Consider the following 16,768-nt stretch of genomic DNA (forward strand, 5'->3'; position numbering starts at 1 on the left):
TATATATATATATATTGCACAGAGTTGCACAGTTAATCAAGTAAAAAATTTGGATTATGTCTGCACTGTGATTTGATATTCAGTGAGCTCATGCTGAACTGCAGGTCTCATGATACTGTGTAAACTTGCATTGACAGCTTTATTGATCATAGCAAGATGGGAGCATTCTATTATTGACACTTTGCTCGCTTTTGGTGTATAATTTATTCAGAATCTGATAACAGGTTTTTCTATTCTGCTAAGAGGGTTGGAGAGAAGTTGACTCTTTAGGCACTGTCTGGATTTACTGATGTGTAAAACAGCAAAACATTCACTCAAAAACATGTGAATATTTCGCCTACATATAAAATCAGACATGCTTCCCACATAAATTAAGTTTTTAACTTAATCTTTTTCATCATAAATTCAGTTTTTTATTCTATTAATCAAAATTAAAAATTACTCATTACATTATCAAGATAAATAATTGTTTTATTTTTTTTCATAATCCTGCAGCCCTATTTATTTCTATTTTTGTTTTCTTTATGACAGTTATATTGTCAGCATATAAATAAAGCAAATAAATGCACATGATCAGTGTCACAAATGTTCTTGTTTGATTAGTGACCTATAGAAATAGTGCAAAATCTTAAATTACTCATATTCATTTTGCACTCGTAAAACATGTTTATGCTCTGTTTGGCCCAGTTTTGCCCTTCGACCCACAACTCACAATCAATCATGGTTATGTGGCTGACATTAGATCCATGTGGAAAATGATTCTGCTTCTCTCTCACACACATACACATGCACACGTGTGCACCTGGTAACCGGGTCTCCAAGCGCAGGTGTGGTAAAGGGATCAGGTGTTTTGGAAAACAGCTTGAATGTGTGTTAGTGGTTGAGGTGTGAAATTAATATCTTCAGTGGAGCTGCTATAAAGGTCTTGGCTTGTTGCTTATGGCTTAACAGAGTGAAAACTATTCATATTTTTACACTTACTTGCATGTGAAAGGATTATTCACATGTTTGCATTTTCATGCCTTGCATTGCATATGAATCGTGTGAAAATATACACATACGTGTGTAGTCAGAAAAAAAAGGAATGTTCTTGGTTAATACAAGTTAGACGCCGACTGAATAAACAATTGACTTTCATCACAATACGAAGTGACAGTAGAATTAGCATCAGATTACCTGCATTTGGCTTCCACGCGTTCAGTTTTTGAGTGTGATATCAACATGTGAACAGCTTGACCATCAGTCAAAGAACCGTGTGCCAGTGTGAACACCAAATCGGATGCCCAGTTCTTAACAAATCAATAAATCTGAAGCTAATATCATCAGTAAAATAAGGTGACATGCCCAGCGGGTCTTCAAACTGCGGCAAGTGCACAGAGCCTCTGTCATTTCACACCAGCGCTATCTGGAAAATTCCCCAAACCAAATTTTCTAAAGCGCATTATATTTTGATTTATTCGTGCTTTGTTCGCCCTCGACGGTGTCGTGATTGATTTAGCGCTGTTCTGACACAAACAAAGCCGGGCCCAGATAATCGCGTTTACACAAGATAGAATTCTAATGAGGGGGAGAAATGATCTTTCAGTGAAATCTATCTGATCTGGGGCGTTCTCTAATAGCTCTGTCTGCCTCTGACCCGAGAGAGGACAGCAGTCAGCCCCACGGTGGGCTAGTGATTTCAGCGGAGAGCCCGTTAGGAAGCAATATTGCATGTATTTTTTTCCTTCTTCTTCTTTATCAAGCGTTCATTAGGCCTGCTGGGATGAGTCACTAATGCATATCCAAATCAGACAGATTTGATTTCATACGCACACACACGGGCAGAAACGCAAGCAAATGCTTTTCAATTACCTGAAATGAGGGAAACATTTTCCTGCGTTTTAACCAGCAAGCACGGGGGAGTGGGTTATCTGCATGCGCTGTCTGTATGTATCATACGATAAATTACTGCTACATAAGCATCTTTTTTCAACTAATTTCTGTGTACCACCTGCTTTCCACGAGTGCTAATAGTTCATTGCGGCAGGCAAATAGTGCTGACTTTTGTGAATAAATCTATTACAAACCTAATTTTGCAGTGTGTCTGAAGTCTAAAAAACCCCTGAGACGTCTGCAAAACACTTTTACATACACATGAGACACTTTCGCGTGAGCACAGAAAAACTAGACATAAATAAACCCAAAATGGTAAAATGCAAGTCTTTACGCAAGCAGGAAAATTTTCGCTTTTAGTTTTTTTTCCCATTTAAATTAATAAAAAGTGTCAATGAGACATTTGTAATGTTACAAAAGGTTTCTGTTACTAATAAATGCTGTTCTTTTGAATAGTCTATTCATCAAAGGATTCAGATTTTTTAAAAAGCACAGTTTCAACAACAAAAAAATTATGCAGCACAGCTGTTTTCAACGTTGATGATAATAAGAAATGTTTCTTTAGCACCAAATCAGAATATTAGTATGCATTCCGGAGGATCATGTGACACTGAAGACTGCTGAAAATGCAGCTTTGCCATCACAGAAATAAATTACATTTAAAATATATTCAAATAAAAAAAACATATTTAATAATATTACTGTTTTTACTCTATTTTTATCAAATAAATGCAGCCTTAGTGAGCGCAAAAGACTCAAAAGCATATATTAAAAATATATTAACATATAAACATATATTATAGACTCCAAATTTGTTTTAAAAAAATGTATAATATATAATAAATCATTATTTTATTATCAAATTAAATTATTAAAATTATTACTTTCAAACAAGATTCTGTCAAGTGAACATTCAGTTTGTCTGTCTATTGAGATATCATTCGCATAGAAAGTGTTTATGGTAAAAAAAAAATTTATATAATTTAAATATATAATGCAGCTATATACTGGTGTAGACTGTCGTGCAACTGTTTAGTGAATTCACCTCACAGAGAGACAACTTAATGTTATTTTCTGTTTTCATGCGGCGAGTGCATTTCTTCTAAATGAAACATGAACTTCAACCTTTAAACGAGCATGCGGTGAACTGGCTCCTGACCTTGCATTCTGCAGTGTTTTATTAGAGAACCGAGACAATAGTCTGTCTCCCTCTCTCTCCAGTGACCTGCTCTCAGGACGGGCTGTGCAGACCAGCATCCACCAAACCAAAGTCAGACAGGCCCATTAAAAGACAGGAAGTGGGGAGGCTAAGCTGATTATGCAATGTTTGTATTCTACTCAGAGCGTGTCTCTCTCTCGCTGTCTGTCTCCCTGAGTTGTCTCTTTCCTCTTTCCACTGAGGGGAGATGTCAAACAGGCCAGTGATATTTACCCGCTTTAGCCCAAACAAACAAACCAGTGCTCAGAGTAAACTGCTCTCCCAGCACTGATCCAAGATCAGGGCATCACACTGGGAAGCGGTTGTTGCACATTTTATTTGTTGTCATTACTATTAGTATTAGCATGAAGGTTAAAAAGAATGCATGCATTACATTTGTGACCTGTTAGAAAATACTGCAGGCTGTCTTAATTCCTCAAGTGTCCTATTATGTATTTTTTACACATAGTAAGGGGACTCATGTATTAAAGATATTTCTAATATTACAAAAGGTGGTTTGTGCAAAAATATGAAGAAGACATTAAGATTTTAAATGTTTCCTGAGCACCAACTCAGCATATTAGAATGATTTCTGAAGGATCACGTGACACTGAAATCATGGCTGCTGAGAATACAGCTTTATACATTTCATTTTAAAACACATTAATGCAGTAAATAGTCATTTTAAATTGTAAAAAAAGATGTTTCACAATATTACTGTTTTTTACTGTATTTTGACCAAATAAATGTAGCTTTGGTGAGCTTTCAAAAACATAAAAATAATTTTTACCATATGCACATAACTTCATAACAACAATAAAAAAGAACAACACATTTGAAAGAAATATAATCAAATTCAATGCATCACGCAGAGACCTCTGTGTTTTTCACTGTTCTTTTTTTCTTACAAATTTTAGCAATATTTTACTGTAACCATACACTTGTTGTCATATTTTCACCATAAATTATAAGATCATTTTAAATTCATGACGTGTTACAGAATTTTTTACAGTATTGACAATAAAATGGCAAGTATTGTTTTGTTATATCTAGTAATATACATTTTCTCTTAACCATTTTACATGTTTTTACTGAAGTATTTTTACATTATTTTTGCTTTAAAATTACAAATCTTTTTTACAGTGTATCATGTGTCTTAAAAATGAATGAATTGTTTCTTTCCATGTCTGTTTTGTTTGAAAAATTATTAGAGATAGCTTTGGTTGGGTGAGCAATGAGTAGCCAGAATTTCATTCTGTGCTCAAACCTTCCTCTACCATGAATGTGTGTCTCTGCACAGCGAGCAATGTTTCTACAGGGAATTGAAATGACGTATTTGGGAGGCTTCTTAATGTAGGAGCGCTGTATTGTATAATGCAAGAGATTTTCTGTGTGTAAAACTCCAGGATAAGGCTCGGTGCCCGTGGCTTCATGGAAACGCCGGGCTTCCCATCTCGCAAACAAACCCCCCACATGTATAATACAAGGGTTGTGGTGTTGTTGCGTTCAGTGAATTCTCATGTCTCACAGAGCTTGTGTGGGCTCACCTCACAGCAGCGCTCAACTGTGGGCTGTGTTTTTCTCGGTTTTCTCCCTGTATGTATCATACAGCGGTGGCTGAATGTGAAACCAGAGTACACCGTCGTTCCTGGACCTGAAAGCCACTGTGCCAAGCTGGCAGTGTAACGGATCTGTGCGGTAGGCTGCTATTAGAGCGTGGGCGATGTGTAGACACCAGCTTTGTCAGGGTCACACGCTCCTCCTACGCACTCAGTGCACACCGTTCCAGGGCAAACAGTGCTCTTCCTGTTGGTAAACACCATTCTTTCTTTCCTCTCTGCGTGTTCTAGAACAGGGACTTCCATGTGTTGCACATGTACACATGTTGTTTTGAAGGCCATCTGTGTCAAACCAATCTTCCAGTTAAATCGGCATCTTTGAGTAAGAGAACCCTGTCTAACCCAAATGCGGTTAGTTTTGGTGCATCTCAGCTGTAGGGCTGTATGATTTCCACGATGCTGAATCGTAATCACGAAATCCATTTATTAAAGCTTTGTCTACAACACTACATGAAAACCGTGGTGTTTTCAGCATCTGCCGTCTCACTATGAGTGAGAGTACACGAGTACTTCATTTCCAGAGCTACTCTGAGAGTTCACCTCACGAGCATTTCACCATTTCATTTGATAAAGACTATTATCATATATACACCCAGAAATGTAAAGGTCTTTGCTACAACCCACCAAAATAAAAGTGTGATTTAACTTAAAAATATTCTTCAAATATACTACTATTGTACAGTACAATGCACATCTTTACAAGTAATGTAAAGTAACAATACAGTAGTTTAAAAATAATTTGAATTATTATTTTTTTAGGATTATATTGCACAGTATACATTGTGAATATCACACAATTTTTCATCCATTTTTTTTTCAGTTAAATTTTATTTATCCATGTTTTAAATAAACCTCAAAACAGAGGTTAAGTAAACCTTTGTTTTGAACCATTTTGTTTTCCAAAAAATAGAAAGGGTTATTCACATTTCATTTGATTACATTTTAATAGATTCATCAAGTTAACATTTTATCAGTTGATTTGATTACCATTTTTGATAACAATTTTGTATTAAATGTAAAACACAAAATCCAGACAAATTAAAACAGACAACACAGAATTTCTGGAAAAAACAAAACAAAACACAACACATTGTATAGGACTATTGTTATTTTTTTTTTTATTATTATTTTATTATATTTATTTATTATTTTTTTTAATTATTAAATTGTTAAAGTTTTATGAATTCAACTGATAAGCCATTTATTTTTTTATTTATTCAAATTGAATGGAATCAATAAAACTAAATCTAAGTTAGCAGAAAACACAGATTTTGGGATAAATTAAACCATAATTTGTGGAAGAAACAAAAAACATGTAATAGAACGCTACAGCTTGTTTGTTTGTTGTGCTTGTTTGTTATTGGGAATGAAAGGATGGCGGGTATGAGTGAAGTAACAGAGAAATCTGGCAACTTGAGAGCCATTGTTGCATTGAGGGTGGGAAACTTGGGTGTGGCTTCAGGAATGCCTGCCGCCCACAGTGAAAACTGGAGGTCTGTGGGAGCCCAGCAGGAGTTGGCACGCCGGACGACAGCCATGGATTAAAAACACATGTCTATCTTATATCCCCTCCTTCACATTCCCTCCTTGACTGAATATCTGCAGTGCCGTGACCCAAAGTTAATAAACAGCTTGGAAATACATGTGGTTAGAGCTGTCTGCTTGGGTAAATGTTATGGAAACACTTAAGGACACACAATCAAAATACAATGCAATTGTATAATTCAATACAAAACAAGTTCCATTAACATATTGTGTTTCGTTAAATGACGCTTTCATTTTTGTGTTTGTCTCTACAAGATTTAAGAGAAGGAGAATGGTTTTTTTTGGGAAAACTCCCAAAGCAATGAGAAGCGGCCCAACAATAATCCATATATGCCCCATGAGAAAGAAAAAATTAAAAAATGAGTCAGTGAATTATGAATTTTCCTTGGAATAGTTCGTTACATTTAAAACACGTCATCATGTTGGGACACTTACTGTAATGGTGCTTGAAGTTCCAAGGAGACTCTGATTAAAATATTGGCGCATTGACATGCGTGCAGCGCTGCAGATGTTTCAGTGGGAGTGTGTGTGTGTTTTTGGTTTGCCCTGTGGTGGTTTAAGGAATAGCTTCATGCTTTAGCTCATGAAGTGTGATAAAGTGTCAGATTGAGATGCCTTAACAGCTAGTGTGTGTGTGTGTGTGTGTGTGTACTTGTACATATGTTTCTGTTTGTGTTGATAGGTTTGAAGCCGGCCTGCAAACCTCCCTTGCCAAAATGTATCACATAGTTTCCACCAAAATACTACAGCTGTGTCTACAAGAAACCTGTGTGTAATTTGGTATTAGACACCACAATCATCAAAATAAAGTAAGCAAAATGACCTTCAGAAAGCATTTGGAGGAGATACAGAATTATTTTTTTAGGGTATTAGAGTTTTAACAACTGTGGTAACTACAATTTAGCATTTTTGCTATGGTGTTGCTAGGATGTTGTTATACTTTTGCTAGATATTTTGAGTGGGTTTTGTGTTGCTATGCAGTGATTTTAGCATGTTGTGGTTGTTAGTATGTACTGTCTTAAGTCAAAAGAGCAGTGTAGGTCTTTTTTTCCTGTTTAAAATTCCATAAAAAAAAAGCTTATGATTTGATTTCAAGTTTAATTTATGCTCATAGCACAAATGGTATTAATTAGAGTTTGAAGAGTTAAACGTATATAAGCAATAGCTTGTCTTATCTGATTGTGTCTGATGTAGACACATGGCAAGTAAGGTTGTTGCTGGAGGTATTTGTTTTTGTGTGCGTGCAGTATGATTTCCCTGGATGCATACCGGGCCTGAATCAAAAATCAGTCATTCTTAACAAAGGCTCAAAACTTTCCTCGCATGAGTGAGATTCAGCACTTTGAATTCAGGGCAACCTGACTAGCAAAACAAACAGAGCTAATGCCAAGCAGAGTCTGCTCATAAAATCAGCATGGACTTTCCAGCGTGCTCCAAAAGCAGCTCAAAAACTCCCAACGTTACTTGGCTTCGCTGTTTTATGATGGCGCTGGTTGTTATTTTAGAGTTTGACCTAAACTGTAAGGGGTTTAATGCAGGGCGTTTCCCACTGTCTCAGCTGAAACACACACACACAGAGACTCATTGTTTTTGAGATAGGGCAAGGGAGAGCTGCTTGCTCGAACATTTTGAGTATGCCGCAAAAGCTGTGATCTTTTCTGCCGCCTCGTTTTCTGTCTGGCCTTCACAATGGAGCCGCTTGTGTTGTGCTGCCGTTATCAGCGCTGGCCAGCATGTGCGTGTGTGTATAATAGGAGGGTGATGACAAGGCTGCAGGTGTAGACCCTGCCTCCTCCTCTGCAGGTGGAGGAGAGACACTTTTACCCCCACCTTACTTCAGCTCAAAGCACACAGAGATCACATTATGCCAAAAAAATCTTCTCTTCTCTTCTCTTCTCTTCTCTTCTCTTCTCCTTTTGTTTTTCTTATGTAATCTTTTATGAATAATTTATGATTTGGCAAGAGATTTTATATAATTTTGAGAAAATTGGTGTTTATGAGAACAGCTTGTTTTACACAGACACAAACATTAGATAGATAGATAGATAGATAGATAGATAGATAGATAGATAGATAGATAGATAGATAGATAGATAGATAGATAGATAGATAGATAGATAGATAGATAGATAGATAGATAGATAGTAATTTAATTTGAAATATTTTAATAATTTATAAGACGGAGTCTCATTCAAATGTCTTCTATTTTCTTGTCTCTCTTTTTCTTTCTATTTGATATATTTTCTTCTCTTTATTTCTTTTTTCTTTTCTTGTCTTATTTTTCCTCCTCTCTAAACAATTACTGAAAAATGTATGGTTTGGTTAAAGATCTGATATATTTTAAAGAAAATTATGTGTGTGTGATTGTGTGTGTGTGTGTGTGTGTGTATGCGTTTTTGTGACAAATGAGGACATACATTTGTATAATGACAAAGGTATGACATAGGTATTACAAGGAGAAGTTGACTTTTCAGGACATTACCCCATGTCCCCACTTTTCAAAACGCTTATAAATGACACAGAATGGAGTGTATTGAACATCTGAAATAGCACAAAGTCTCCTGTAAGGGGTAGGTTTAGGGGTAGGGTTGGTGTAGGGCAATAGAATATACGGTCTGTACAGTATAAAAACCATTACACCTATGGGATGTCCCCACTTTTCACAAAAACAAACCTGTGTGTGTGTATACATATACATATATACATGCATACATATAGTATATACATAGTTTCACTGTTTATCTCAATTGGCTCTTCTCTTTTCATCTCTTGTTTTTTTTTCTGTCATCTTCTTTCATCAAATCTTTTCTCTCTGGCATCATGTCCAGGTTTTTCCTGAATAATTACGATCTCGGAATGACTGTTTTATTCTGAAATCTTTGTTTTGAAGACTTGATCCCTTGTTTGATGTCTCATTCTAAACAATAGACAAAAAAGAACAAACAACAGCCATTAAATATTCTATTCGGCTACAGAATACATAATGTTCCGTTGAGCCGCTTCAGCTGCTTGTTTTGTATTTGTTTATCTGGTTCTATGCAATATATGCGCTTCTTTACGCACGAAGCATCCTCTGCGGTCTGTGATACAACCGCATTCTATTGTTCCACAGAGCAGCTGAAATATCGCAGTGCAGGTGAGAGCGTGCGGAAGAGAAAGTGTTCATTTTTCTCTGACAAACTAATATACTTTCAGAGGTGACTGTAGAGTCATATCGCTGGAGGGCAGGATTACTCAGAATAGTTGTCTGGACTCCACAAAGCAAAAACTCCTCCTCCTGCATCTATCATCGCTCTCTGCCAGATCCCATCATCCAAGAAGTTTGCGTTCGCTTTAAATGAGTTTTTCTGGTTGCCGAGGAAACCAAATTAAGTTTCGCTTAGCTGTGGCGTACAGGAATTTGTTCAACTGGAGAGCAAAATGTCCTGCTCCTCAAGTGCGTTCTTAGACTTCAGAGAGGTGTTCCACACCCTGCAATTAATATTGCCGTCATGACTGAGCGAGAAGATTGAAGTGTTTCGCCTCAGCACCTGCCATCCTGCTTTGCACTTTTGGAAAATAACTTTTTGAACTCTCCGCTCGCCTTTCGCCTAAACTGGCCCCTCGGGGTGGTAGAGGAGCCTTCTCGCTTTGCTTTCCACGTTTTTTTTGGGGGGGGGGGGTTTCCATGTGGAAGAGATAGTAAGTGAGATACACACTACAGTGAACACCAAAAACAAACAAACAATGTTTCGAAACTTTTCAGTTGGTGCAGTCAACAGCATTTAAGTTATTTACTGTCGCAATCAGGTCATTTATTATTGTGCAAATATTAAACAAGGTGCTTTGAAAACCTGCCAGGGAAGTTGTTTTGATGGTGGGGATTTGAGAGGATGCCTGTGCCAAAAGTGGAGCCGATGGTCTGAGTGTCGAAGACATAATGGAAAGGGGGGGGGGGGGGTGCAGGAAGTCGAGGGGAGATAGTCGAGGGGTGTTGAACTTCAAAAGGTCATTGGATATTCCTCCGCCACTTTGTGGGCTCGATGTGGGTGTGATACCTGCGGTGTAACATTTCCCTCTCTGTTCAAAACACACTCCACTTTCTTTGCCGAGGTCATGACCTTTCCATCAGTCATACTGCGGTTGACCTATGGAGGTATCCGTCCACTCCTCTCTCTCACGCCCTGCTGACTAGCTGACTGATCTTTAATATTCTTCTGTGTTTGTTCCCTCTCCTCCCCAGCCCCGACGGAGCCGCTGCTGTGCAAGTTTGCAGACGGAGGACAGAAGAAGAGGCAGAGTCAGAGCAAGTACCCTCAAAACGGCCGACCGTGGCCACGGGAAGGAGAGGTGAGTGCTGACGACTTTAAAGACCTACCAAACATCCTCGACACGGCTCTGCAAAAATTCAGAATCTATCAAATTCTGTCTATCTATCTATCTATCTATCTATCTATCTATCTATCTATCTATCTATCTATCTATCTATCTATCTATCTATCTATCTGTCTGTCTGTCTGTCTGTCTGTCTGTCTGTCTGTCCGTCTGTCCGTCTGTCCGTCTGTCCGTCTGTCCGTCTGTCCGTCTGTCCGTCTGTCCGTCTGTCCGTCTGTCCGTCTGTCCGTCTGTCCGTCTGTCCGTCTGTCCGTCTGTCCGTCTGTCCGTCTGTCCGTCTGTCTCTATATCTATCCATCCATCTATCCATCCATCTGTCTATCCATCCATCCATCTATCCATCCATCCATCTATCCATCTATCCGTCTGTCTATCCATCCATCTATCACTCTTTCCATCTTTCTATCTGTCTGTCTGTCTATCTATTTATCTATCTAAGCCCATCTGTTCATAAGGTAGTTCATACCTTGGCTTTTCTAATAAAAATTAAATTTATATTAATTTCTTTACATTTCAAATATTTTATTTTTACTTCTTAACATCCTGTTTGCTGCATTTGTTCAAATTCATTTCAAATGCAGCCATTGGAATTCAACCTGAATTCAGTTCCAAATGACGAAACCTGATCAACTGTACTTACCTTTTCCACGCCAGCCTCTGCCCCATTTTCTCCACACATTCCCTTTCCCAGAATACCCAACCCTGAAGAAGGGAATGAGTCGGAAACAAACCCTTTGTTTCAAACATCGGATAGAAGAAAGGAGTGAAAGTAAGGGAGGTGGGAGAAAACATTTGATTGATGGAGTCATCTGGCCATGTTTAAGTTCCCAGTCTTTCACTCAAGTCCTTTAATCTCTCCTCTCCTGTTTTTATTCCCGCAAAGAAAGTCGCCGTCTGGGTTGGCTAATGGGAAAATGGCGGGAGGGTGAACAACTGGCATTTTCTGGGCAGCCCCAGCTGCTGGCATGACGCGGCGGTTCAGGGAAGCGTGCCCAGATACCGACCAGACCGTGAGCGCCCATTATGAGGAGCTGGCAGCCGCCATGACTTTGGCTGCACTCTCTCATGAAGGCGTATTTCAATATGCAACCCCAGGGGTCCACATTAACTACATACAGTGTCCAGTCACACGTAGGTTAGGTCGATGGTTTTCCCACCAGTCTGCAGGTTTTCTCCCCCGCTGAGGAAAACTTGGCGCCTGACAAGCTGCAGTATATGAGCGTTGTTTATCTGCTCCAGTCCAATATGGGTCTAAGCGGCCAGCTTTCCCCCCTTATTCACTTAGCTAGTGCGGCTCTGTCAACATGAGCTATGCTTTCTGCTGCCTTGTAAATACCAAATAACTTTGTGCTGTATCGAACCCGAGCCCATCTGGTATTACAGCCCAGCACTCTGAGGTAATAGATCCACAGCTACAAGTCTCGGCCATGTGCTTTTAAAGATATAAAGAGCACTTGGCCGGCCCCTATTAGATGACCCTGTTCTATTGCCAGCATTACTCAATAGACTTTATAGGATACTTGCTTCACCAAAACGATCTTTCACTCTTTTGTCTTGTGTTTCAGAGTGGCATGGCGCTGACCTATGACCCCACTGCAATGCAGAACGGGTAAGTCATTTGTTGTTTTGACTTTTCAATGCTTGTTAAGGTTGTCCGAGGGTAAAACGATGAACTTGGATGAGCTTTAGCGATGAATCCAACCTCATACCAGTGATCTCTGCTAAAAAGACAAGCAATACAACATAAAGTACATTATGTTGTGTTTTAGATGCTATTATTATTATGCTAGTCTAGCATTATCTATGCTAGTTTTGGACTTTTTTAGTTTTGGAGGATTTTAAAAAATGTTTTTGAAAAAAAGTCTCATGCTTTACTTTATCAAAAATACAATATTAGCTGTAATATTGTGAAATATTATTACAATTTAAAATAGCATTTGTAACTTTTATAAATAACTTTTGTATTTGTATTTCAAAGCTGAATTTTCAGCATCATTACTCCGGTCTTCAGTGTCACGTGATCCTTCAGAAATCATTCTAATATGCTGATTTGGTGATCAACAATTGTGCTACTAAATAATTTTGCGATTTTTTTTTACTTTTTTATATAATAAATAGAAAGCTCAAAAGAACAGCATTTATTAGAAATAAAAATCATTAATATAGTCCTTGCCTAATAAAAGTATTAATATTATTTTTTTAATCTTGCCAACCCCCAATTTTGAATGGTAATGCATGCATATATAATGGTAAAGGTAATGGTAAAGATGCATATATAAAAATACATATAAATATCAATTCCAACTCTAAATATATCTGAAGTTCCTGCTTGGTATTTCATATTTGAAACATTTTCTATTAATAATGTAAATATGCATTTTGAACTACCAATAACTCAATAAAAGTTTTTAAAAAATTTATTTATCAACATTAGCAATCATTTTACATTAGAAAAACATTTTACAAAACACAAAGGTGGACATTTTAAAAAATGGTAACCAAAAAAAAGGCTGCCTACTTCCTGAAGAATATGAATAATCCACCAGGGAGCAGAAATCATGATATATGATCATGTTAAAGAAGAGTCAATTAGCTTAACCACCAAGATTCCTTCACTAACCAGCTGGTTCATGCAGGTTTAATCTGGTCTATTCAGCAGCGTTAACAATGTCTGAGCTGCAGTGAGTAATACTGAACCCTACAGAGCTGTGTTGCACACTGGCACACACACACAACTACTGTCATAATCAATCTGCATTTTGTGCTATTATTGCACCGAAGAGTGTAAGTGTTTCGTCAGGTGCTGGTTGCAGGGCAGGAAGATGGGTGCTGGACTAAGGGAAATAAGCCCCTTTCTATCTGTCCGCTGCATTGGACGGAAGGCCCAAGGCTCTGTTTCTGATCCGGCACTCTGGGGAAACAGTCACAGTCGTACCTTGGTTACCAGCTCCGGCTCCTTCTGCACCCCTGACTCAGCACTTGCTGTCTGCTGGAAAGAGAACGAAATAAGGAATGACAAAAATATGCAATCAGGGAAAAAGAGTCAGGTTCTGAATTGTAAATAATAGAGCGAGTAGAAAGGGCAGAGAAGGGAAGAGAAATGCTTTATTTGTTTCCTTTCTCTTTTCCATCACATTAGTGTATATATATATAGTGAGTTCATACAGTCTTCTTAATTGTTTAATGGGGCATGCCGTCTCAATGTCAACGGGCTGAAGCTAATAGCCGGCATAAATAACAGCATAGTGCTAGGCTAAAAAAAGGATTGCACACTAACGTAAGCTGGTGTGTAAAGCTTCACATTTTAACCCTGCTTCAAAGATTGTGTTACCTTCTTCCTGGACATGCTCTCACTCAGGTCGTCTTGTGTGACTGTGACATAAGGGAGCATGAGCTCTCTGGGGCAGACAGCGTTTCTCTCCCCATGCTCCATTTCTCAGCTGCCAGACAAGCCGATCAATAAAGCCTAGCAACGGAGCTTGCAGATGAAACATGTCCGCAGTAGCTACACAATGATAAATAAAGTCCTGCCCAAGAACTGTAGCTATTGGAAAATGCTGTTGCTCGGGTAACACAGAGAAGTCAACAAATTAACTGTTGTGACACAAGCTTGTGCAGATAAACACACACAACTATACACATAAACACAAGACATGATAATTGTATTGTATTGTTTTCATCATTGATAGATAATTCTTCAGCATTAAATCATTATTTTATTTTATTATTATATTATGATTTTTGAAGACTGGAGTCATGGCTGCTGAAAATTCAGCTTTTTGATTTATTTTAAATTCTATTTTAAAATATATTAAAATAGAAAATGGTTTATTTAAATTAATTCCATTTTTTTTTTACAGTTTTTACTATATTTCTGATCAAATAAAACCAGCCTTGGTGCAAGAACATTATTTCTAGAACATAAAAATATTCTTAATAAGGCTGGATTAATGGCTGCTGAAAATTCATTTTTTTAATTAAAAAAAATAATAATTTTTTTTATTTTAAAATATATTCAAATAAAAATGGTTTATTTAAATGAATTTATTCTTATTATTATTGTTTACAATATTACAGTTTTTTGTTTTTTTTATAAATGCAGCCTTGGCCAGCGTATTAGTCAACTATTTCAAGAACATTAAACATTCTTAATGACCCTAAAAATTTGAAAGTTTCTATAAAATTCTATAATTGACTTTAAACTAAAGCTGAAATAAATTATTACAATATTATGAGAAAAACGCGTATTTATATGACAGTATTAAGCGTGTTAATACTATTAATTTTACATGTACAAACTTACAATTTCAATTCAATTTAAAAGACTTGTGTAGCACATTTCGCAGATTTCCGCAGACCCTCTCCAAGAAAGCTGGGTGTTCCTGGACCCCAGTTTAAAAACCCTTGTCTTATACAAACAGAAAAGGGTACTAATAGTGTTTTGTGTATCTTGCAGGTACTACTCCACACCATACAGCATCTCCACAAACCGCATGATCGCTCAAACGTCAATCACTCCATTCATCGCTGCCTCTCCTGTCTCCACATATCAGGTGAGATCACAGCATATACGCAGCATACAGAACAAACACATGCTGCAGGCAAGCCAACTCACACACTTACATTCATACAGTGGCCCTTAGAAACATTTGGACCATCAAGATGTCATATTTAAAATGTTCAAGAAAGATAGTTAAGCAAGCAGTTAAACACTTTCTGGTTAAAAATAATGTAATTAAAGTGTAATTACCTTTGAGAAAAGGTCTAGTAACAATTATTTGCAGATGTTTGATATCTAACACAATGACGTTCAGGCATTTTTAAGTGAAATTTGAGTGCCCAAATGTTTTTGGGACCATGTATACAAACACAATTACATGCAAACACAAACGCAGTTTGTGTCACACACATACGAGGAGCGCATGTTGCGCTATAGCGTGTTTTCCATCACTCTCCATGTTTGCTGATATGTTAGGAAAGCTTATCAACGCTGTTCTCCAGAGCTGCAGTCAGACGGAGTGAGCAAACAGTGACTATGAGCATCCTTAATTGATTTGGCTTAAGCTAAACTAAACAAAACATTGCTGAGCGTAGAGAATAGCTAAGCCCTTCAGATCATATACCTCTCGTCCTCACGAGAACCTCGTCCTCGCGCAAACACACCGACACACACATAAGCGAGCACGAGCGCACATATCCCAACCACCCACGCTGACCGGAGCGGCGCCCTAGTCTTCGTTTACGCTCTCAGCCGCACATTTGTTATGATAAATTCTGCACGCCAGCGAGGTTATCTCTTAATCAAATTGCGTGATATCATGTGCAAAAGCGCCCTGCTGGCCGGCGAATTAATTTTAAATTGCAAACTGCGCTGAACCTGCCAAAACGAGTTCAAAGCCAAGCTGACGGGAAATCAATGCGCTGCTACATTTATTTCTCCTCTAGAACTTCGAGAATGGAACAAGAGACAACTGTTTCCCTCTCCGGTGAAAGGACAGAGAGAAGGAGAGAAAGAGGGAGAGCGAGAGAATTAATCTTTTAACAGTCGGGGAGAGAGAGACAAGGTGTGCGCTTACACATCTTAGTGGACTTAGTGTGTTTAGAGAGAGAGAGAGAGAGAGAGAGAGAGACGCCCCAGGCAGATCACAGTGATGAACAAATCCCAAGGGCTTTTCTTCCTAGAACAACATAAAAGGACACCGCATATAAATTTAGACACCTACAACCGTTCAAACGCACTTTCACGAAACTAAATGCATGCATCCATCCTCTCAGACAGGAAGTGGCCACTTATTCTCAGTTTGCGTGGTGCACTGTAAAAAAGAATACGTGAGATTAACAGTGTTATTTTAGTAGCCTATCATTTTTTATTCTCATTTTCTGTTTTCGTTTTAATTTAGGTTAAAGTTTTAGTAATTTTGTTGTGTTTGCCTTTTTTAATGTTCATATAGTTCATTTTTATTTCAGTTTAAGTTGTCAGTTGTGTGGTAAAAAAAAATAATACTCAAATATCATTTATTTTTATATTATAGCTATTTTTATATTTATAGCTTTTTTGTATATTTTCAGTTTTCGTTTTAGTTTAAGTTTTTGTAATTTGGTTGTGTGCTTTTGGTATTTTTTATTAGTTTATATATATATATATATATATATATATATA

At 37.6% G+C, this 16,768-nt stretch overlaps 1 protein-coding gene across 2 annotated transcripts in view; it reads left to right on the plus strand.

Moving 5' to 3' along the window:
• Positions 1–16,768, plus strand: part of rbms3 (RNA binding motif, single stranded interacting protein) — a 155,816-nt gene that overhangs the window by 128,560 nt on the left and 10,488 nt on the right. For both annotated transcript variants that reach the window (XM_016292450.1, XM_016292449.1), the window contains exons 7-9: positions 10,457–10,563; positions 12,174–12,217; positions 15,065–15,161. In XM_016292450.1, the coding sequence (XP_016147936.1) occupies positions 10,457–10,563; positions 12,174–12,217; positions 15,065–15,161 (248 nt within the window). The remainder of the gene's footprint in view (positions 1–10,456; positions 10,564–12,173; positions 12,218–15,064; positions 15,162–16,768) is intronic.

This window comes from Sinocyclocheilus grahami, unplaced genomic scaffold (genome assembly GCF_001515645.1).
Source record: "Sinocyclocheilus grahami isolate Dianchi unplaced genomic scaffold, SAMN03320097.WGS_v1.1 scaffold285.1, whole genome shotgun sequence".
NCBI lineage: Eukaryota > Metazoa > Chordata > Actinopteri > Cypriniformes > Cyprinidae > Sinocyclocheilus > Sinocyclocheilus grahami.